The following is a 20,954-nucleotide window of genomic DNA, read 5'->3' as shown; positions in this document are numbered from 1 at the left end:
ATGGCAGCAATCTGAAAGAGAGGGAGTAAGAATTTTCATGCCCGTCAAGAACAAACGGATCTAAGAATTTTCATGCCCGTCAAGAACAAACGGATCGCTGGCCATTGCACAACATACGTGCAGTTGCGCACATCATGTAATATCTTGTAATGATTTTCATGAGTACCGCATATACAATTGTGCACATCATGTAAGACCTTACAACGATTTTCATCAGGTGTACTGCATATACAATAAGGTACGGGTAGTACCAATGGACCAATTCAACTTCGTCTATAACTAAACAGCCATTTACAATTCTTAGGGGTTTATAACTTATGGTAAGCATAGCAGCCGCTCAGACACCGAATGGGGTAGTATAGCTCTTATCAAATCTATGCACAAACCTACCTAAAACTTGCCCTCAATGTAACCGGCCAGACCATTGATTTTGAAGAACTTCTTGATCACAAGGGCCATAATAGCAAGAGTGAGTCCAAATGCAGCCAAGGTCAATAATCTGTCATGCTTTGGCTTCTGGATTGCAACAACAGGATTCTGTGGCGTTGGAGCAACTCTTGGAATGTTTTCTCTGCTCAAGTTGGCCCTTGAATGGTTGCTAACCCCTTCTGTCCGACCTTCAACAATGTGTTGTACAATTTCTGACTCAGAATCAGGCCTTGGAAAGTCATTATTAACAGAGTCTGAGTTGGACCCAGACGTGTTCACGCCTCCAACTGCCTTGTGTGCATGCTCATCAGAAGCATCAGATGCAGGCAATTGGTTAGTCTCCTCATTAGTTTCATTTGTCAGCAGCTGAGGAACAGGGGGAGCCCTACTGAGCATTTGCTCATGGATCTGTCATTGCAACAGTTCTTTGCATCAGAAACAGAACAGGTGTGCGTTTGTTCTTATTAAACGAGCGTTAGGAATTTACCTCATCAATTACTTTTTGGCGTTCTGCAGAGCCAAACTTTGGTGGTGTTTCACGCGATTTGATAGCTAGTGCCCGTCTATCTTCCTTTTTGAAGTCCAACGAACCCAATGCCCCACCACCTGGTGTTGGCATGAATGCAATCAAAGCTACAAGAGCTGTGCGCACTGCAACACAAACAATTGGGGAAAAAAGGAATTGGTATCAGCTGGAGGATCAATGCCATAATGGTTTCTAACACTAAATTGGCAATCCCTCAATGGGTAACTAATATATTATTTGCGGACAGCACGAATATCCTCCCCAAAGAATTATGAATCTGTACATATATATACTCACTACCCATCTAACTTACTCCCAACCATGATAAATTGCAATAAAATCAAAAGGTTCCGTATTGAGGCTATGACGCTGCCTTAAAAACACAAAAAAGTACTACTATTCCTTCACAGCAAAAAGATATGCACAGGACAGATATAAAAAGGGAAAGCACATGTCCCTCCTTTGGTCCAGTCATGTGCTAAACACTTGCTACATGACGATTCCTGAAAGAACCAAAGAATAGTTTCATTTGGCACCATGCTCGTATAGTATACATAGTAAATATTTGTATACTATGAAAAATGGTGCCCACCATATGAATGGATAGAAAAAATTACATGCCAATCCTTGGTTGTATTTTAAGATTGAATAATTTGGTGTACAAGCTTTAGCATATATCTCTCATTATACACCAACTGACAAAAGGCTATGATAAGCAGCAAATTGTAAAAAACAAGAACACCATGGACTGCCTATTGTATCTTAGCAGCATTGAAAGGAAGCTGCTGAACACAAAGTTTTGTAAGAACTGCAGGGAGAAGTGCATGTTTCTTTTGGCCTGGTCATAGGGCAAGTACTCGCCCATGAAAATCACAAAGACCAATACAAAAAGAAGGCATTACTTTTGCACCATGCTCGTATAGCCCACAAGACCAAATCACCGTGGACTATGAAATATGGTGCTACTCATTGCATTAGGTACCCCTTCAAAGTAAGGGCTTACTTGAACAATCCCTTTCGAAACAAAATGCTACTCAGTACTCACCACTCCATGATGGTTGCCAGTGCTCAGGGTGGTAATTGGATATGCTCAAACAAATCTTCTTTTGAATCTCAAATCTTCCACTTGGCTGAATGACAGATAAACATATAATAAAAAACAATATTTAGCAAGGGCTCACAAATAGCATGGTGAGCTAACGCAGGGAAATTACAGACCGTGAGCAGCATGAATGATGGTGGCTTAAACGGATAGTCCGATGGCAGCTGGATCCTTCCATGGTAGATTCCTCCCTCAAACTCACTGTCTCGTGGCCCCAGGATCGCAAATTGCCACTCGAAGATGTCCTCCTACACAAATACATACATTTAAATCATAAAAAACACATCAGCCTCGATCAGAATACCATAAGTAAATTTGTAATCCGAAAATATATCATGGAAACGGCCTAAGTAATACTGGAATCCCACTTGATTCACACACCAGTTAATCGAAATGACGTAATACTACCCAATATCAAGAGTCGTCCTGCATACGATGATCTAATCGCAACATCGATATACGCTAACATCCCAACATTTCGTTATTGCACAAACTGCACAATCAGATCAAGAAGAAATGCAGATGAACCCCCAAGGTCAACGCATTAAATCAAGCCTCTAAATTTCCGCACCCTGAAAAACGCCATCAAAACCAGATCTCGCCCCACTAGCGTTCGATTCGGACACAACCAAGACCAGATCGGGCAGGAATGTAAATGCAGGATGCAGGGTTAGGATCGGGGACCTCGAGGGGCATGGCCATGAAGTCCGGGGACGGGTTGGACTGCATCTCCTTGACCTCCTGAAGGATCCGCTTCACCGCCGGGTTGCCCCGGTTGTACTTCGCCGTGGCCTCCATCTCCGCCGGCTCCGCGGAAGGGAACCCTCTCGCCTCGTCGCCGCCGCCGCCGCCGCTTGCCGGTGCAGGCTTGGCCTCCGAATTGGGGAATCGGGAGAGGGGAGGAAGGAGCGGAGGAGGAGTGGGAACGCGTGGGTGGATTAAAAAGGAGGAAGAGGCTGGTTCTGGTCTTTCCCTGGCTCGTGGGACCGGTTACTATGTTGGGCCCACGTGTCGGCGAGGGCAGAGTGGGAGGGGGGGGGCGACGTGGATGGGCTAACGTGGCACGTCGCTATTGGTTTTATAGGTCGTGCGGTGAGTGAATGGAATATTCCGATTGGTTTGGTGCGTTGGGCCAGCTGGGCGGCTGGGCCTTAAATGTTGGGCCTAAGAAGCTTCTATAATAGAGGTGGTTGTTTCCCTTCAATTTATATCATCCATCAACAAATTAAGAGCTACCATCTATCCATAAATTCATTTAGTTTGGACAAATTCAAAATTGTAAAAAAATGGAAAAAAAGATCATATAGGTAGTACCTAATTTATAGTACTAGTTTGTGAAAAATAAAATCTAACACCATATTTTGCAGACAAGCCGAAATTGAAACTTAAAATAGAAAAAAAAAAACAAAAAGGCTAGGCCAATAGTGAGCACTGTTCATTAAGTCCATTAGGCTCACTTGAGGGGGAAATGGATTTCTACTTTGTTCAATGTCCATAATATAGCAAATATCATGCCAAAACTTTCTACATGATTCATATTCTTTTACATTTTTCTGATTTTCCTCTACATTTTCTAAAATTATCTACAATTTTTATTTTTTTAAATAGTTTTCTAGGGAGAGATGGGGGACGAAGCCATCGCGGCAAGGCGGCAGTGGAGGCCTGAATCACCATATGCTTAGACACCCGAGGCATTTCAGGTGAATCACACCAGTAATCTCTCCAGAGGAGCAAACTCATCTCTGAAATGATGAAAACCGTGAAGCATCCCTATTCCCTAACCAGAATCAGTCTCTGTGTCACCTTGGATATGAACGTGGGTGGCGTTGTGGCACTCCAGGCACACCCTAAGATTCTTGATTATCCTGATTTCAGATCTCGGTTCTGTGCTGAGAAATCCGAAGGCAATTGCCAGCTTTTCACTGTGCACTTTCAAACATATGCTCCTTCTCTTCCTCCTCAACATCGTACAATGCTAGCTCTGTCTCAGGTCGATACCTAGCGTCAAATCGTCTTTGAAGTTAAGATTTTCCAAGTATGGCCTCACACTGTGGATGGGCACAGTCGCCGGCCATGAGGAAGTTTGGCTTGTCAACTATCTCGATTAGTTTAACCAGCTTCCTGCCTTTTGCCGCTGCTTCAGAGATTTGCTTCTTGACTACAAGTAAATTAGAGAGCAGAACATAGTAGCCGCTGTTTTCTGGGGGTGCAATTTGTGCAAGATCGCTATCCTTATGGACCATGCAAGCACCAAGCAATATTAAGCCAGGTCCAACAGCGGTCTTGGGGAATTCAGAAATGAGCTTAAAAACCTCCTTGAGCTGGCCAGCTCAGCCAAGGAGGTCCATCATGCATGTGCATGCTCAATACTTGGAATTATTGCAAAATGATCGGTCATTGACTGGAAGACTTTGCGCCCTTCCTCAGCCAACCTTATGTGGCTGCATGCATAGAGTACCAACAGGAAGGTAGCGTTTGTTGGAATAAGGTTTGCATCCAGCATGTCCTTGTAGAGCTTCAAAGCCTCAGCACCTTGGCCCATGAAGGCCATATCCAGCTAATTGCATTCCATGAGACCACATTCTTGCTATCCATACTGTTGAAGTGAAGATGCTCCGAGCTTCGGAAATGCTTCCACACTATGCATACATGTCAATGAGCGCTGTCATGACATAAACATTGGGCCCCAAGTCCTCCTCAGCGATAATCCTATGCAGCCACTTTCCCAGGGACAAAGCTCCAAGCTGTGCACACGCTGAAAGAGAGCTAGAAATGATGATTGGATTTGGTCACAAGTTAAGTACCAGCATTTGCTCAAAGAGGGCAATTGCCATCTCTGTCCAGCCATTCTAGGCATACCCTGGTATTATTGCTTTCCATGATTCCGATTCCGTGGTCTTCTATGGCATCGCATTGAAGGCCTTCCTTGCAGACTCCATATCATTTAACCTACAGTACAATATGGTAATTGCTGTCGACACTGGAGAATTCGCAGTAAATCCAGACTTGAGAGGACCATGTAAGCATTGATCAAGCAGCTCATTCCCAAACAACTATACGGGATCAGTGCCAGTGCTTGAGTTTGGCTTCAATTCCAAGGCCATCAACCCAATAAACAGATTAACTGATGAACCAACCATGCAATTCGCCGAGCAAACATAGATTAAGCATTGTAGGCAACCAAATCTGGATTCTCCATCAAGTCAAAGAGACGCCATGCAGAATTCCACATCCCCGCTGTATACACCGAGATCAACCGGTCAGAACATGCTCATACTCCGCCAACCCTCTCTTCAGAACATGCTCATACTCCGCCAACCCTCTCTTCTCTGCAAGAGGCATCCTCCCCAATTCCCCATTGTTATATCTGCTGCTGGTAAGACCGTTGCCAGCGTGGTTGTGTCAGACCGAACAGACTCTGCACTCGCCATCCTCACGAACGACTCCAGGGCCTCCGAACCAGGAAGCCCGGCCGGCCATCAGCGTGTTCCACATAACAGTATCCGGCGACTGCACAGTGTCGAACACCATGCGTGCGTGGTCACCTCTGGACAGCATGAAGCGTACAGGCTACAGCTTGGCCAATGCGGACGCCACGAACGTGTCGGCGGCGTAACCCGCGCGTGCAGCGCGCCGCGCGCGGGCTGCGGAGTCGGTTGGAGACGACACGCCGCCGCCATGAGAGCAATGAGCGAGGTGGCGGCGAAGGCGAAGGAGAAGTAGTCGAGGCAAGCGGAAGAGAAAGCGGCAGCGGAGAAAGCGATCGGGGCGGCGGAGGAGGTGGGTGGGAGGGAGGGACGCGTAGCGGAGGTCGGAGGAGGAGGGAGCTGAGGTTTCCGGGGCGGGGGTCGAGAGGGTAGTGTACGGAGGCGAGGGACACGGCGAGGATCTGGTCGAGGTAGCGCAGTGTGGAGGAAAGCGCGATGAGGCGGAGGGCGCCGGCGAAGAGCGGCGCGGCGGATAGCGGGAGGAGGCGGCGCCGGCGGGGTCTCATCCGATTGGAAACAGATTGGGAAGGGGGAGGGGGTAGGAATACGTGGCGTCGGCAGTATTAGGTAGAGAGAGAAACCCTTTCCATCCTTTGTCTCTTAGCCCCGAAGGAGAGAGAAAAATCAGAAAAAAAAAAACCCTCCGCGTGTGGGGGAAGCAGAGCTCCGGACGCTGGCGCCGCTCGCGCCACCGCACCCGCACCGCCATGGCGTCGTCCTCGTCCAAGGCCTCCGATTCCTCTTCCCAACGCCCCAAGGTGCGCGCCCTCGCCTCAGTCTCGACTCCCCGCGCCCGATTCCCCACTCCGATCTCCTTCCCCAATCTGATCGGCCTCGCTGTGCAGCGGCCGGATCAAGGGCCGTCGGGCATGGACGCGGCCGGCCTCGTCGCGCTGCACGGGAAGCTGGCGCAGCTGAAGCGTCAGGTCCAATCCACCCGCCTCGCCGCGATCAAGGCAAGCGCCCGCCCGCCGATCACGCATCTCTACAGTTTCAGCTCGCAGGGGGAAGTGTCAGTAGTCGCTTGGATTTTGCTCAATCTGGCGTGGATTGGTTTGGTTTGTGGTTTTTGAGCAGGAGAGGGTGGAGGCGAACAGGAAGGCGCTGCAGGTGCACACGTGCGCTCTGTTCGACGTCGCCGCGGCGGCGGAGGTGGCGTCGCGGGGCGCCGAGGGCGGCAACGCGCTGTCGCGGGGAGCGGCGGAGGGGCACCGCAGGTTCGTGGGGTGGGACTCGGCGAGCGGGCCGGGGGAGAGGGAGTTGGTGCATGTGCAGGAGGAGAATCTGGTCGCCGGGACGCTCGTGCTCTCGAGCTCTGGTGGTAGCGGCGCCTCGCATAGGACCGTCGTGCAGCTTGTGAAGCTGCCTGTGGTCGACAAGATTCCGCCCTACACCACGTGGATCTTCCTGGACAAGTATAGTGCTTCTACACGCTCATTGTTCCAATCAGATCACTTGTCGCTAGGTTCTTGAACTTGCAGTTTAAGTTTTACAAGAGTTCAGGAGAAGTTGGTATATTGCCATGTAATACTTCTTAAATAAAAAGTAGGGTATGCCATGTAATGCACCTAGATATGATATTGTGGAAAATATACTACTCAAAATTCACTTATGATGCATGAAGCAAAATTGAACTATTTACCCATACAAGCCATAGAAACCAGACAACATTTTCGGACAGATATTGCAAACTTGGGACTAGTAGAAATATTTGGAATATAAGTGTTAGCTCAAACATTACACTCAGGTAGTGGTGTTCATGTGTTTTTATGTTTGCTGATGAGCGAGAGCACTAGTTTGTGTTAGGATGATGGTCAGTTTGAAAAGATTCAGCTACTTGAACGATGTGTCATGCTACTTATCTTCAGTTTATTTGCTTGATTAATTCCAAAGTGGTATTTATTTTCTCATATACGTGCTGCATTGGTGTAACAAAGAATACTTGATCCCTGTTGTATTCGATATTTTACTCTGGTTTAAACAACACAGCGCAGAAACCAAAGAATGGCCGATGATCAGTCAGTTGGTAGGAGGAGAATTTACTACGACCCAATTGTCAATGAGGCTCTGATCTGCAGTGAAAGTGACGATGATGTTCCAGAGCCAGAGGAAGAGAAACATGTTTTCACAGAAGGAGAAGATCAGCTAATATGGTAAAAACCTGGACATTCAAGAATTCTCTCTTTTTTTTTTCATTGAATATGCTGTGATTTTTCCCAATCATGACATCTTTCTGTTGCATTTTCTTTTCAATAAAATGATTCAGATCTAAATTAAACATGGAAGAAGGCCCAGAGCCATGAACTTACATTAACATAACAAACCATCCGTGCAAAGTTAGTTGCGCTGTGCAGTTGTTTTACTCAGTCTGCATGATTAATCCACCTGTTTTCTACCTTAAGGATCGTGCATACTCTAAGAGCTTCCAACCTTCATGTACCCTGTTAATTCTGAAATGTAGGTGGAAGGTAATGTGTTGTATTAAATCATCTTTTTAGGATGGATCAACGGACGCCATTTTAATTTAACCAATGCATTATTGGTGAAATACTGGCTGGTTTGACTTTACACTTCCAGTTGTGACAATAATCTGTAACCCAAGGGCACCCTTCTTTTATTTACCTTTTACACAATATAATCAGAATAACAATTTCTATTATAAATTATACTGGTAAAAATCGGTAATCATCCCAATACTATCCGCTACCTTCAGAATAAATAAACATTTTTATATGTAAATTTATGTCTATCTGATCTTGCTTAACTATACAGGAAAGCTACTCAAGATCATGGGTTAAGTCGAGAGGTTTTACATGTCCTCTGCCAGTTTGTTGATGCAACTCCTTCAGAAATTGAGGTTGCCCATTTCTCTTTTATGAACATTTTAGTTCGTCATTACTATTTTTTTTTAACTCTGCAGCTGTTTTTTATTATCCTACAATGTGATCATGACTCTTATTCCGATCAAAATACTAGGAAAGATCAGAAGTTCTTTTTGAGAAATATGAGAAGCAGTCTCAATCTTCTTACAAGACAGATTTGCAACTTTTTCTTGACAAGACCATCGATGTGGCTTTAGATTCTTTTGATAATCTCTTCTGTCGGAGATGTTTGGTATATTATACTTCTGGCATTCTGTTGCTTACAGTTCTTTTTTGAATTCCATGTTTTAAACCCCTTTGTTCAACTACATTCGCAAGGTCTGAATTACTTGTTGTTATCTATTTATTCAGGTTTTTGATTGCCGTCTCCATGGGTGCTCCCAGAACTTGGTATTCCCTGTAAGTCATAAGTTATTTCCTGTTGGACTCTTGTAAAGTTTTGATCTTTCTACTTTGCTCATCCTATCAATGAATGGAGGCTGTTGTCCTGCCATTTGGTCCAAAGTGAAATAAAAAAAATACCGCTAACTACTAACTTTTTGCTTACCAGAGCGAGAAGCAACCATATGGTCATGAACTTGATGAAAACAAGAGACCGTGTGGCGATCAGTGCTACCTTCGAGTATGTGCCCCCTCAAGTTTTGCAGTTATATCAATTAATAAAGTTGTTTATGATTCCTGAATTTGCATAATTTGCCAGTCCCCCCCTGTGGGAATCTAAGTTTCACTGGTGTGGAATATTGAGATTGTATTAAAAAAAACTTCGCCAAGATGTGTAGTTAATATAAGTTTTGCCATCCCAGCAGTGTTGTTCAAAGAAATTTCATAGCCTAGGCTTTGGTTAACCGGGTGTGAGCCTTGACCAGACCTACATATACTTCTACAATATTAAAGCAATAAATTAGGAGTATATTATTTTTCTAATGAAAAATCTAATTAACTTTATGTTGAAGATATACTATTAGATCTGTTGTCTTGCTTGTTGGACTTCAGGACCCAAAAGTAGACCCTCCATACAGTACATACACTGTTATGAACTATGGATCGTACAAGTGGCATCAGAGCTAACACCATGGCTTCTGTGGGAAGTACTTTTTAAACTATGGTCTCATTTTTCTCCTAAACTCCTTCACTCCCATTCGGCCATGCTATCTGATGTAACTTTTAGTCCGTATGCTTATCAACATTTTCATTGACCCTTTTAATGGGTTTGATTGATGCAACTTCTTTAGTTTATTTGTCTATTGAAGCGAGCCTATGAATTATTCTGAGAATTGCAGCAATTGCTGCATTGTTGCTAAGACTGATTTTGATTAAAAAATTCACAGAGGAGAGAAGTATATCAAGATACGTGCAATGATGACCGAAATGCTTGTACAACATATAATATGGATTCAAGATCTTCCTCACTCAAAGTTAGTGCTACCATATTGTCTGAATCAGAAGATTCAAACAGAGATGAAGATAACATCAAATCCACTTCTATTGTTGAAACCAGCAGATCAAAAATAACTAATTCTGAATATGCTGACAAAAGTGTGACACCACCTCCTGGAGATGCTTCTGAAACTGAAAATGTGTCCCCTGACATGCCCCTAAGAACTTTAGGCAGGCGTAAGATTTCAAAGCATGCCTCCAAGTCTAACGATCATTCACCTGATAAAAGGCAGAAGATATATAGCTCACCGTTTCCTTTTGCAATGAGTGTACTGAACAAGCAATCTGTTCCAGAAATTGGTGAGACATGTCCAGATTCCATAGAATCTGCAGTTGATCAACTTCCAAGTCTGGATGACCCTAACAAGAAAATTTCTACCAAAGATATGTGTGCTGGAAGCACAACTAACACTACTGAAAATACATTACGAGATAATAATAATAATTTGTTCATCTCCAACAAGGAGCACTCTATTTCTCATTGGAGTGCTTTAGAGAGAGATTTGTACTTGAAGGGAATTGAGATATTTGGGAAAAACAGGTAATTCTTTTATATTTCCCATGCTATTTGAAAATATTGTTTATTGAAAAACGTAATTTAATTTTAAGTTCATAATGGTATGCCACAGTTGTCTCATAGCTAGAAACCTATTGTCTGGCCTGAAGACCTGCATGGAAGTGGCCAGCTACATGTACAACAATGGTGCGGCAATGGCAAAGAGACCTCTATCTGGTAAATCCATTTTAGGTGACTTTGCAGAGGCTGAACAAGGTTACATGGTACGTATTGACTGGCCTCGTTAGGTTATGCTTTTATCCAGATCAAAGAAGTCAAAAGAATCTATAACTTTGGTAGTTATTTTTTTCTGAATGTTTTCAGCACGTCTGCATTATAGTGGCTGTATTTGGTTGTTGTTCATCCTCCTGATATTTAGTTCTGTAGTCGTTATATTATATTAAATTTCTTTCGGCACCCACAATGAAGATGGACATGGTTCTTTTTTTGGAAACAAGCGTATTGTTCCTAAAACTGGCTAGTGCTAGAATTGTAGGTTGTCTCATGTTTTCATATATTAGGTGGTTAGGGGAAATTATATTTTATTGTGAAGTATAGACAAATTCCACCGGTCCTATAGGTTTGCCTTCCTTTTTTGCTTCTAAGCACACCATCTATAACAATGTACAAAAAGGAAAAAAACTGACAATTCAATACTCCCTCCATCTACTTTTGATAGTCATATTTTCAAATCTGAAAAATTTATTTTTGATAGGCATATTTCAATCCAACAACATATCCTCTTAATGACTTTCTCGGATTTAATGCGTGACTCTCCATTCTTCCACACAAGATTGGCTACATGGGCATCGAGAAATGTAAATATTAATGAATCGCTTGTTTACGAGGAATGACTAGTAGCATGTTTCAATAGATGATAAGTAGAATTACTTATCCTTGGTCTGTGTGCCAAGATGAAATATGACTATCAAAAGTAGATGGAGGGAGTATTTCATAGTATTTACAGAAAACAAATTGATCTATGGCTAGTATATGAGTGCATGCCACCGTTTTCCATTTGAAATCAAGCCTGTTACTTGTTACTACTGTTTACAATCGAAAAACCAGTTTTCCTGCCTTGTGCCTTCACAGTTTAGTTAAGATAATCTCAGTGCTACTGCACAGTTAAAAGCCAAAACACAAACATATTTTGGCTTCATTTACAACTGCTATTTTTACTCCAGTAACCTAATTGTTTTCCCAGTTTCAATCATTATTGTTACTCCAGTGACACAATTATTTACTCATCTCTTTGCAGGAGCAAGATTTGGTGGCAAGGACAAGAATCTGTCGTCGTAAGGGCCGAGCTCGAAAGCTCAAATACACTTGGAAGTCTGCAGGGCATCCAACTGTAAGAAAAAGAATCGGTGATGGAAAGCAATGGTACACTCAGTATAACCCATGTGGGTGTCAGCAAATGTGTGGCAAAGATTGCGCCTGTGTGGAAAATGGAACTTGTTGCGAGAAGTACTGCGGGTATGTCAAGAAATTTTTTATTTTCCCTTTTTGTTGAGTAGAAATCTGATTTTTCCTTTACTTCTCGTATAGAAATACTTGTATGAACCTGTGTTGAGCTGTTTGATAAAGAAATCAAATTAAATACGGTGTCAATTCACTTGTGCATTTCTGTTTTATGATCATGTTAGTGTAAAGCAAAAGCTTGATGCTCACTTGTTTTAATTATTATCATCAACAGGTGCTCAAAGAGCTGCAAAAATAGGTTTAGAGGATGTCATTGCGCAAAAAGTCAATGCAGAAGCAGACAGTGCCCGTGTTTTGCTGCCAGTCGTGAATGTGATCCAGATGTTTGCAGAAACTGCTGGGTGAGGTAATCAGCATGTTGTGCACTTAAGGACCCTCTTGCCCTCGTATTCTAGGCAATACCCATGCTTTGGGATAGTCTTTTAACAGAAACTAACAAAAATATTGATTGGCTATCATGTGCTAATTTATTCAGATTTATTTTGTTTAATTAATTACACGTTACACGCATGGCGTTTATTCTCTTTAGCTGCGGAGATGGCTCACTAGGTGAGCCACTGGCAAGAGGTGATGGCTATCAGTGTGGAAACATGAAACTCCTCTTAAAACAACAACAACGTGTGAGAGCTCTAGTCTTGTATTGCTTGTTTGTCTTTCCACATCATTGTGCTGTACTATCTTAACTGCGTTGTTTGTTGATCATGGATCAGATATTGCTTGGAAAATCTGATGTTGCAGGTTGGGGTGCATTCATTAAGGTTAGATCAATGAAAAAGCACCTTTGGATATGATGCATTTTGCATTTTGGCTAATTCCTTTTTTTTCTTTCTTTCTTGCAACATGTAGAACCCAGTAAATAGAAATGATTACCTTGGTGAATACACTGGCGAATTGATTTCTCATAGAGAAGCAGATAAGCGTGGCAAAATATATGATCGAGCAAATTCATCGTTCCTATTTGATTTAAATGAGCAGGTGTGAACTAAGTCTTCATTTCTGGCCAGTTGGAGTGTCCTGGGTTTGTTAAAAGTGAAACAGGTAACCTTTATTTGATGTGTTCTTGCAGTATGTACTGGATGCTTATCGCAAGGGGGATAAACTGAAGTTTGCAAATCACTCGTCGAATCCTAACTGCTATGCGAAGGTAATGACTTCTTTTTACTGAATATTCATCATGCTCTGTTGCCTTTCTCGTTCTGATTCCGTCTACCCGTCCAGGTTATGTTGGTGGCTGGCGATCATCGAGTTGGTATCTATGCAAAGGACCGCATTGAGGCTAGCGAGGAACTCTTTTATGATTACCGCTATGGACCTGACCAAGCCCCAGCTTGGGCTAGGAGACCGGAAGGGTCAAAAAAGGATGAAGCATCTGTCTCTCACCACCGAGCGCACAAAGTTGCTAGATAGTCCAACAGCAGCTCCAGATGATAATATCAACTGTAAATTATATCGTCATTGAAACACATAGTTCAATCCTAGTCCAATATACGGCCAATCGTTGGCATAATAAGCATATTCTATATTCCTTAGTTCCTTGGTAAATAAACTGAGATATCGAGTATGCGAATAAAAGAAAAATAAGGCACTGTAAGTTTATTTGTACAAAGTTTGGAATTTATGCTGTGTATAGTTTTGCCTGTACTCTGACATTGATTCTACTCCCTCCGTCTTCTACTAGGATATGTCACATCCACCCAAAATCCCTTATAATATGGAACGGAGGGAGTACAATATTAGGCATATGAATCTTTATATTCTGAATGGGTGTATTTTATTTTCCAGCTATTATTGTATTCTTGTAGTTTATCTGATCAGTTCAGACCTTGAAAAATTGCATGCTCTTGCTGGTGAAAGCTAGTGGTGTGAAACGAATGCATCTGCTGGAGAAGAGATGCACTTGAGTAGGACCATGATTGCTCGCTCTTTTCACAATCAATGAATCAAATTACATAATTACAGATTGGAATGTCGAAACGACCCTGTTCTCAAAATTGTATATAGACCCTTTTGTTGTGAGGATACCAGATGGTAGAACAGCAGCTCATTCCATGTATCTAGCTTGTTACACCCTTTTGTTGTGAGGATACCAGATGGTAGAACAGCAGCTCATTCCATGTATCTGGCACTCCAGGAAGGCACCAGTGGCTGCAATCCTGAACGCTCGATGCTGTCAAACCTACCACTGCCTTCCTCCCATACACAGATGGATGCCCATCTATCCTGAGCCCAGATAGATTGGTAATGTTCAGAATTGTCACAGAAGTCTTCATTTGCTGTGCTACTTGCTCCAAGATCATGTTTATCTCAGGCACCGGCCTTACACGAGTGCCACTGAGAGGCAGTGTGCTCTCTCTGCAGTGTCCCCCTGAATTCCACTCCCCGCCGCTGAACTCATGGATAAGACAATAAGTTGCTATGTTACCGCATCAAGTTTCTAGTGCTACAATTGAACAGATGAGGAAGCAAACCTGAAATGCGACGGGGATGAGCTTCGGAAGAACACTCGAGTTTTCCTTGGATTAATGTAATGGTCGACCCATGATGCCCATGTGGTTAGTGCTTTAAGGTAAGCTGTGGAAGCATCGAGATGGGGATATACATGATCACCTTCTTGATAGTAGTTCACTCTGAAAATGAAATGCAGCTGTAAGAGGCTATCATTAAGCTGCTACATCTATATAATAACATGGCCTAAAATAAATGTCAATAGCTGCATTTACCGATCAATTTGGTTGTACCACGGTAAGGGGTGAATGATTCGTTATTGCCCCTATTTATAAACACTCACCCAGCTTTTGTTTTGTGATGCGACCACCAATGAGCAGTGTTGAACACAAGAACATCAGCACCTCTCCATTTTGACGAGGTGCGATCAACAGTATCGATCCGTAGTGTCCTCGTGCGCTTTGAGCCAATTCTTGCTTTGCCTTCATGCACCAAGAAATGCGTCACATGGTACTCCACACTGCAATTGTAATCCTGCAGCAACCTTACCGAGATAAATATTGTGTACCGAATTCAAACACCGAACATATTCCAACAGTAGAAATTAGATCATACAAACCAAAAACTTGAAGTTGTAATCTCCTCTCTCTTTAGTAATCCTGCGGCCTCGAGCTTCATGAATCCTTGCAGGATCTGAGACTGCCCCTCTCAGCAAGCACATCATAGATTCCCACTGATTTCTGTTAATGGAGTCTCCGACAAACACTAGCCGTTTTCCTCGCAACATCTCAAGCATTTTCCTAGCATCAAACCTAAAATTTCATTGCATTCCAAAGTCAGCAAATGTTGAGCTCAATAACCTAAGCAATCGATAAACTGCACGAATGCACCGTAACGCAGCACCTCGGTATACTGCAATGAGTTGGCTGCCACCTCCACTTCCTGTAGCTTCCATCCATTCTTCCATTTGCTTCGCAGCTGAATCCTTCATCTATGAACGGGCAAGAATCACTCGTGTAAAGTGGATAGCTCTCATCGAACACCCACCTTCCATCATAGACATTGCATAGTGCCGCATCGCTTCTCGCCGCATCCACCTTGCTATCCACCGTTTCCTGAACCAGGTCAGTCTTTTGCTTGCTTGAACTGAGTGGAGCTGCTCCAGAGCTGTTCCTCACTATCGAATGAGCTGAATGTTCCCCTTGATCCACTCGTTGAGAAGTATGTGCTCCTGCAGAGGAATTTCCACTTTCTCCCTGCAAGAATTCACCGTTCGACCCGAGGTCTGAATCTCCCATGGAGGAATCGACATCTTGCACAGACTTGGGTTTCTTCGGTTCCTCTGCTGCAGCGGCTGCTCCTTGCGAAGCGGATGCATTGCTAACAAGTAGGTTCGTCTCCATCGCCGAATCGGCAACTTCTTTGGTGGTATTCTCGCCTTCTGCGGAGTTGCCATCCCCACCTCCAGCAGGAGCTCCTTCCGCCCCCATGGCCGAACCGGAATCACCATTGGCAGGAGCTCCGCCGTTTTCGCTTCCCAGTGCCGCCTCTTTCACCTCCATTGCGGAACCCACGCCTCCCGCGGACGGAAAACCTCCGGCATCCGAGCGGCGGGCTGCTTCCCCCAAGCTCCCGCTCCTGCCCCTGCCCGGAAGAACATCCACCGCCGCGCCGCTCGTGGAGCGGCCCCCACCACCTGCAGCAAGAACCGGGCCCCGCGCAATGGCGGAGGCGTTCCCGGCGAGGGAGGAGGCGACGAAGGGGAGGTGGAGCGGGCGGCCGAAGCGGAGGGCGAAGAGGGAGAAGAGGAAGGAGAAGAGGAGGGACGAGGAGGCGAAGGAGAGGAGGATGAGGCCCTTGGGGCTCACGACGCCGTAGTGCGAGGTGGACGACGAGCCGCTGCTCCTCTGCCTGTCCATTCCTGCGCGGCCTACGGCTACCGTAGCGGCGCCGCGGCGGACGGCGGCGACGATGACGCCGAGCGAGCCGCGCAGGTTAGGTAATTAAGGCGGCAGCGAGGCGTGGCGAGGCAGGAGAGAATACGAAGCTGGCGTTAATAACAAGTTTAATACTAGTATAGTCCATTATTATCTCCAAATCATCTATAACTAATATAATAGCTAATTTATACAATAGTTGTTTATTATACTAGTATTAATATCTGGTTTCACCCATCATACACATATCTTAGAAACTGTACTGCAGTTGTCTATAGATCTGTAGCATGTTGCTCTTCTCTCTTTTGTTTTATCTTTTTAAAATATGTTTATAGTGGCTTAGAGCATGTACAATAGCAGCTATTAGTCAGCTGTAAACATATTTTAATGAGATAAAGGATGAGAGAGAAGAGCAGCGGGCTACAAATCTGTAGCCAGCTTTAGCGCGGACTCTACGACGCAATGTGTATATGTCAGGTGGAACATATATTAATAGTATAGTAAGCAACTATTGTATGAATTGACTATTAGATTGTCTATATATGAATTGGAGCTAGTAGTGGGCTACTATTAAACTTGCTCTAATAGCCTATTATTGTAGCTGCTCTAACTGCAACGGAAACGGCAGCACGGGACGCACTTTCCGGTGTTGTGTTGTGGAGTGAGTGGCGTCAGTGCAACGGAAACCGCACTTGCTTCCGTTCTGAGCCTTTGACTTGCCTTGACCATTGTTCTTTCCTTTTGTTTTATATAATAAAAAAGAGGATGACTGTACTAGAAGTTAGCAATTGTAAATTGTTTGTATCAAGTACGATTGCACCCACTAATAAGGACCACAAATGAACAGCTAACTGAAAGTGCCTTCGGAAATCGGAAATATATTTGGTTTATGATTCTGAACTTTCTGATGGAATCATTGAAGCGTATCATGGATGTAGCACCGGACACACGGCACGCTTCGGTCTCCAGAAACATCACCTAAATTACTAGTAATATACCGTACTAACGTTAAGGTGTCATAACATTTTTCTTATTAAGTTATTAAAATTCGACTGCAATGAAAATAATGTTCCTAGAATCTGTCCATTTAAGCTTTTAGTCCAAGGTCATATATAAAAAAATATTATAATATAACTTAAAATTCTTTATTCAAGATAATATTACTTAAAATTATATCTAATCAATTCAATATACACTATACGAGGACAATGCATATCCATACCAAAAAGAATGGTTGAGTTATTCCTCAAGAAATCAAGATAGATAAGTATGAATCTTTTTCTGGTAAGTATGCACCATGAACGACCCAACCGATTACTGCAAAAACCATTGACTTCGGGTAAAATATGGTTGAATTTTGTCAAAAATTTAAAGTCAGTTTGAATTTTTAAACTTGCCAAAAACTCAAAACCAAACATTTTTGTTATCAAGCCAGTCTAATAAGTTTGATTTTTTTGTAAACCTTGCCGGAGAGTAAACCTCAAATATTTATAAGAGGATGTATTTACAACAAAATATACAACTCTTCTTCTCATTACTTCTTTTGCATGTCTTAAATCAATATCCTTTACTGAAACATATATTGTCTTTTCATTATTTGATTTGCATTATCAAATACTGCCGTGACTATAATACTCTTTTGGTTATCACTGATTCAAGCATTCAAGCTAAGTATTTGTCAGCAAGCTGCAAGCCATTCCTGATGTATGTTTCTGCTTTCCAACGGCATACATCCTTCCCAGAGCCAAAAGTTCAATCGAAGCCATCTGAAGAATAAATAGCCAGCCACATCCTTTGATTATAGTTGAGTTATCATGTGTAAAAAAAAAACAAATACAGTATTACCTCAGATTATCTTTCTACTGCTACAACTTTATTAATTTTAATATAGTTTGCTTCGTCGTAGCATCCGCCACTTTGGCACGACCTTCATTTAACATGTCAAGTTGTCAGCCTACATGCTACATCACGGCCTCAACCCTGGTTCCATGCATAGACAAGCTCTCTTCCAATGCCATTTTTGGCCTTAACCCTGCTTCCATGCTTAGACAAGCTCTCTTCACTCTTCTAAGAAATATATCCTTTTAATATAAAGAGCTAATGAGTTTCAGCATTATTATATATCTCTTCTATATAGGAAATATGTTGTTAATCAAAACAATGCAACCCTTATCAGCAAGAGGCAAAGATAAACATACCATCCAGTATTATTACATATCTCCTTTTTTTAGATACATACTAGTATCTCTTATGTACAGGACATATGTTAATTAAAATAATGCAACCCTAATCAGCAAGAGACAAAGATAAACATGCTATCACTGAATATGAGGAATAGATTTTCTGGAAGTTGCGCCAACCCTGATATCATCAACTCTAAAAAGTCTCTCCAGTGTAATTTGATCAGGATTAGGAACCAACATGAACTCCTCTGATAATTCCAAAAGATCAGCTATATCAACCTCAGCACATCCAAGCAAAGAAATAAGTCCAGTGGCCGCCCCAGAATTAGCAACAGCAAGAAGAGTTCCTCTGCTACCGTTGCAAACCAGACTTGCCAAAGCTTGTGCAGCAAAGTACCTGTATCTGTATGCTTGTTCATCTGACCTGAACAAGTTTGAGAGCACAGGAATTGAGTGCAATGCTGCATTAGATCGATTTATCTCCCTTTCTTGAAATAGCAAAGCAAGAAGTAAGGCACAGACCCATGCAGTGCTATCTTCTTCACCCTGAAAATATGATCATACATTTAAGCAATCGCAGCTATCAAAAGAATTTGGCAAGATATATAAATAGTATGTAAAAAGCAACGAAGTTAAAAAAAATATTTGAGTAGATATCTACAGTCAAAATTAGATATTATCACATGAGAATGAAGAATTTACGGAATCACACAAAGTCCAATATTCTGAATACTGAACTAGAACAACAGGAATGCTGTGCATTCCTGTTTCCTATATGTTGTTATTTGTTGCAATTTAAACTTGATGTGATTATAAGAATATTGTTATTGAGGCCTTATTCGTTTTGAAGGATTCCTAAAGGAAATCTCAATTCCTTTGGAATAAGCACTATTCATGCATTCGGTTTGTAGGATTCAAAGGAAAATTTTCCATAGGAACACTATTCCAATCCTCTAAAAATCCTCCAAAATGTACTAATTCCATAGGAATGAAAACATCTACTCTATCCTCTTTTGTTTAGCTCGGTGGAGGAAAAATCCCTGTGTTCCAATCCTTTGTTTTGCACGTGCATTCCTACATTATTCCTACGTTTTTCCTATTCCTGTGATTTGGAAATCCTGTGAACCGAATAAGCCCTGAATATTTGAGTTTGTGTTCAGGAAACCAACCCCAACACTGGGACAAATGTTTTGTTCCAGATACCCTACTTGTGGCATCAAAGAATGTGTAGCAACTACAGCAGGGTTGCTAGTGCAAGATAGACGATGGGTCTCTAGCTCTCTGCTGACTAGAAGCAAAAAGCTTCAATACCAAAGTAACAGATAGAACTAGAGATAAATGGATCGAGAATAAATACAAAAGAAGGATGATTGAACACACTTACTGTGTAAATGCACAGGTGATGATTGTGCACAAGGACTATATTAATCCTTGAGACTTCAATCTATTCACATCAACCCCAAGAATTCAACAATACGCATTAATAAAAGACTATTCAATGGAAAAGTATAAATTTGTTATAGGGCTCTGATGGTGGCAAAGGGATGGAATCCTTTGAGGAGTTAAATTATTCACTCTAGCAATAAACTTTAACCTGGTCTCTTAGCTGGGTTCTCCAACAACCTGTTCAATCTAGCTCCCCACTGCTTTCTATATGCGACTGTTGCCTAGACTTTATGCATAACTACCAAATTGACATAAAGTTTTCTTTTTCTTAAAACAATGAAAACCCTGGTTCCAATTCTCATTACAAAAGAGAAATCAGATAAACCAAAAGAATAATTAACGGAACTACGCTGCCTACGTTTATTTTAGAACTAGCATGATGTTAAAATACTAAAGTGCACAAGAGATACTAGCATTCACGTACCACATATAGGAATGCATTTTGAGAAATCTTCTCCATAAGCATTTCGACTGCTCCAGCTTCTAGAATTTCAGCCCTTGTTTTGCTGTCATGGCGTGCAAAAACAGCAAGCAGCCATAGCGGAATCATGTTACCTGAGATTACAGCAGTGCGGCACACAGTTTCATCGCTGTTGTTATTTTCTTTGGAGTGTCTAGAAATTTTGATGTCTGATATGTTTTCACCACTCCCATTTTCAGAAGGCAAGTTTGTCATATGAATCATACTGACTAGAGAATGGATTAGTTGAATGTATAAGCTTGAGTCACTGAGAATCTCTATCTGCTTCTGACAATGCTCTTTCGCTGCACAAACAAGAAGAGAACATCCACCAACTTTAACTTTAAGCATGTTGGACCCAATGACTCGCCGTGCAACTGATGATATGCAGCCTGGGATTTCTGAAACCAAACCACCCACAATATCATGTTGATCAGAACAGAGCCTCGATAAAACTTCTATGGCCTTGTCTTGCAATGAAGGTGCTGCATCCGCTACACATGACACAAGAGGAAGTATGGTGTGGGGATTTTCTGCAAGAACTGTCCATGGAGCTTTGGTATGCCCACTTGACACCTTTG

The 20,954-nt window shown here is 42.6% G+C and overlaps 4 protein-coding genes and 1 pseudogene across 5 annotated transcripts; 1 reads left to right on the top strand and 4 right to left on the bottom strand.

Moving 5' to 3' along the window:
- Positions 1-104: 104 nt before the first annotated feature.
- Positions 105-2,975, bottom strand: LOC127767497 (ubiquitin-conjugating enzyme E2 32). Its single transcript, XM_052292853.1, has 5 exons — positions 2,742-2,975; positions 2,174-2,305; positions 2,001-2,085; positions 917-1,080; positions 105-837 (listed from the first exon to the last, which is right to left on the bottom strand). The coding sequence occupies exons 1-5, from the start codon at positions 2,853-2,855 to the stop codon at positions 391-393; spliced, it is 942 nt and encodes a 313-aa protein (XP_052148813.1). The 5' UTR covers positions 2,856-2,975; the 3' UTR covers positions 105-390.
- LOC127767500 (uncharacterized) lies at positions 2,880-6,059 on the bottom strand (annotated as a pseudogene).
- An 85-nt stretch (positions 6,060-6,144) lies between these two features.
- On the top strand, positions 6,145-13,716 carry LOC127767491 (histone-lysine N-methyltransferase EZ1). 2 transcript variants are annotated; one of them, XM_052292846.1, is made up of 17 exons: positions 6,145-6,303; positions 6,391-6,501; positions 6,623-6,960; positions 7,540-7,698; positions 8,318-8,402; positions 8,522-8,659; positions 8,779-8,826; positions 8,978-9,049; positions 9,756-10,405; positions 10,494-10,644; positions 11,679-11,896; positions 12,117-12,248; positions 12,432-12,522; positions 12,613-12,660; positions 12,749-12,877; positions 12,969-13,046; positions 13,121-13,716. In XM_052292846.1, the coding sequence occupies exons 1-17, from the start codon at positions 6,253-6,255 to the stop codon at positions 13,307-13,309; spliced, it is 2,688 nt and encodes an 895-aa protein (XP_052148806.1). In that variant the 5' UTR covers positions 6,145-6,252; the 3' UTR covers positions 13,310-13,716. The 2 variants fall into 2 exon arrangements, with proteins under 2 accessions (XP_052148806.1, XP_052148807.1); XM_052292847.1 differs by lacking the exons at positions 6,145-6,303; positions 6,391-6,501 and having other exon boundaries at positions 6,823-6,960; positions 7,535-7,698.
- Positions 13,717-13,728: 12 nt separating this feature from the next.
- LOC127767492 (protein trichome birefringence-like 6) lies at positions 13,729-16,363 on the bottom strand. Its single transcript, XM_052292848.1, has 5 exons — positions 15,251-16,363; positions 14,967-15,159; positions 14,691-14,881; positions 14,371-14,529; positions 13,729-14,287 (listed from the first exon to the last, which is right to left on the bottom strand). Exons 1-5 carry the CDS (start codon positions 16,264-16,266, stop codon positions 13,957-13,959), a joined length of 1,890 nt encoding a protein of 629 aa, XP_052148808.1. The 5' UTR covers positions 16,267-16,363; the 3' UTR covers positions 13,729-13,956.
- A 2,239-nt stretch (positions 16,364-18,602) lies between these two features.
- LOC127767498 (protein CELLULOSE SYNTHASE INTERACTIVE 1-like) lies at positions 18,603-20,950 on the bottom strand. Its single transcript, XM_052292854.1, has 2 exons — positions 20,338-20,950; positions 18,603-19,013 (listed from the first exon to the last, which is right to left on the bottom strand). Exons 1-2 carry the CDS (start codon positions 20,722-20,724, stop codon positions 18,603-18,605), a joined length of 798 nt encoding a protein of 265 aa, XP_052148814.1. The 5' UTR covers positions 20,725-20,950.
- Between the last annotated feature and the right edge of the window lie 4 nt (positions 20,951-20,954).

The sequence above is a fragment of the Oryza glaberrima genome, chromosome 3 (assembly GCF_000147395.1).
Source record: "Oryza glaberrima chromosome 3, OglaRS2, whole genome shotgun sequence".
Taxonomy (NCBI): Eukaryota; Viridiplantae; Streptophyta; class Magnoliopsida; order Poales; family Poaceae; genus Oryza; species Oryza glaberrima.
Note: the sequence above shows the minus strand (reverse complement) of the source record. Positions and strands in the feature narration are given on the sequence as shown.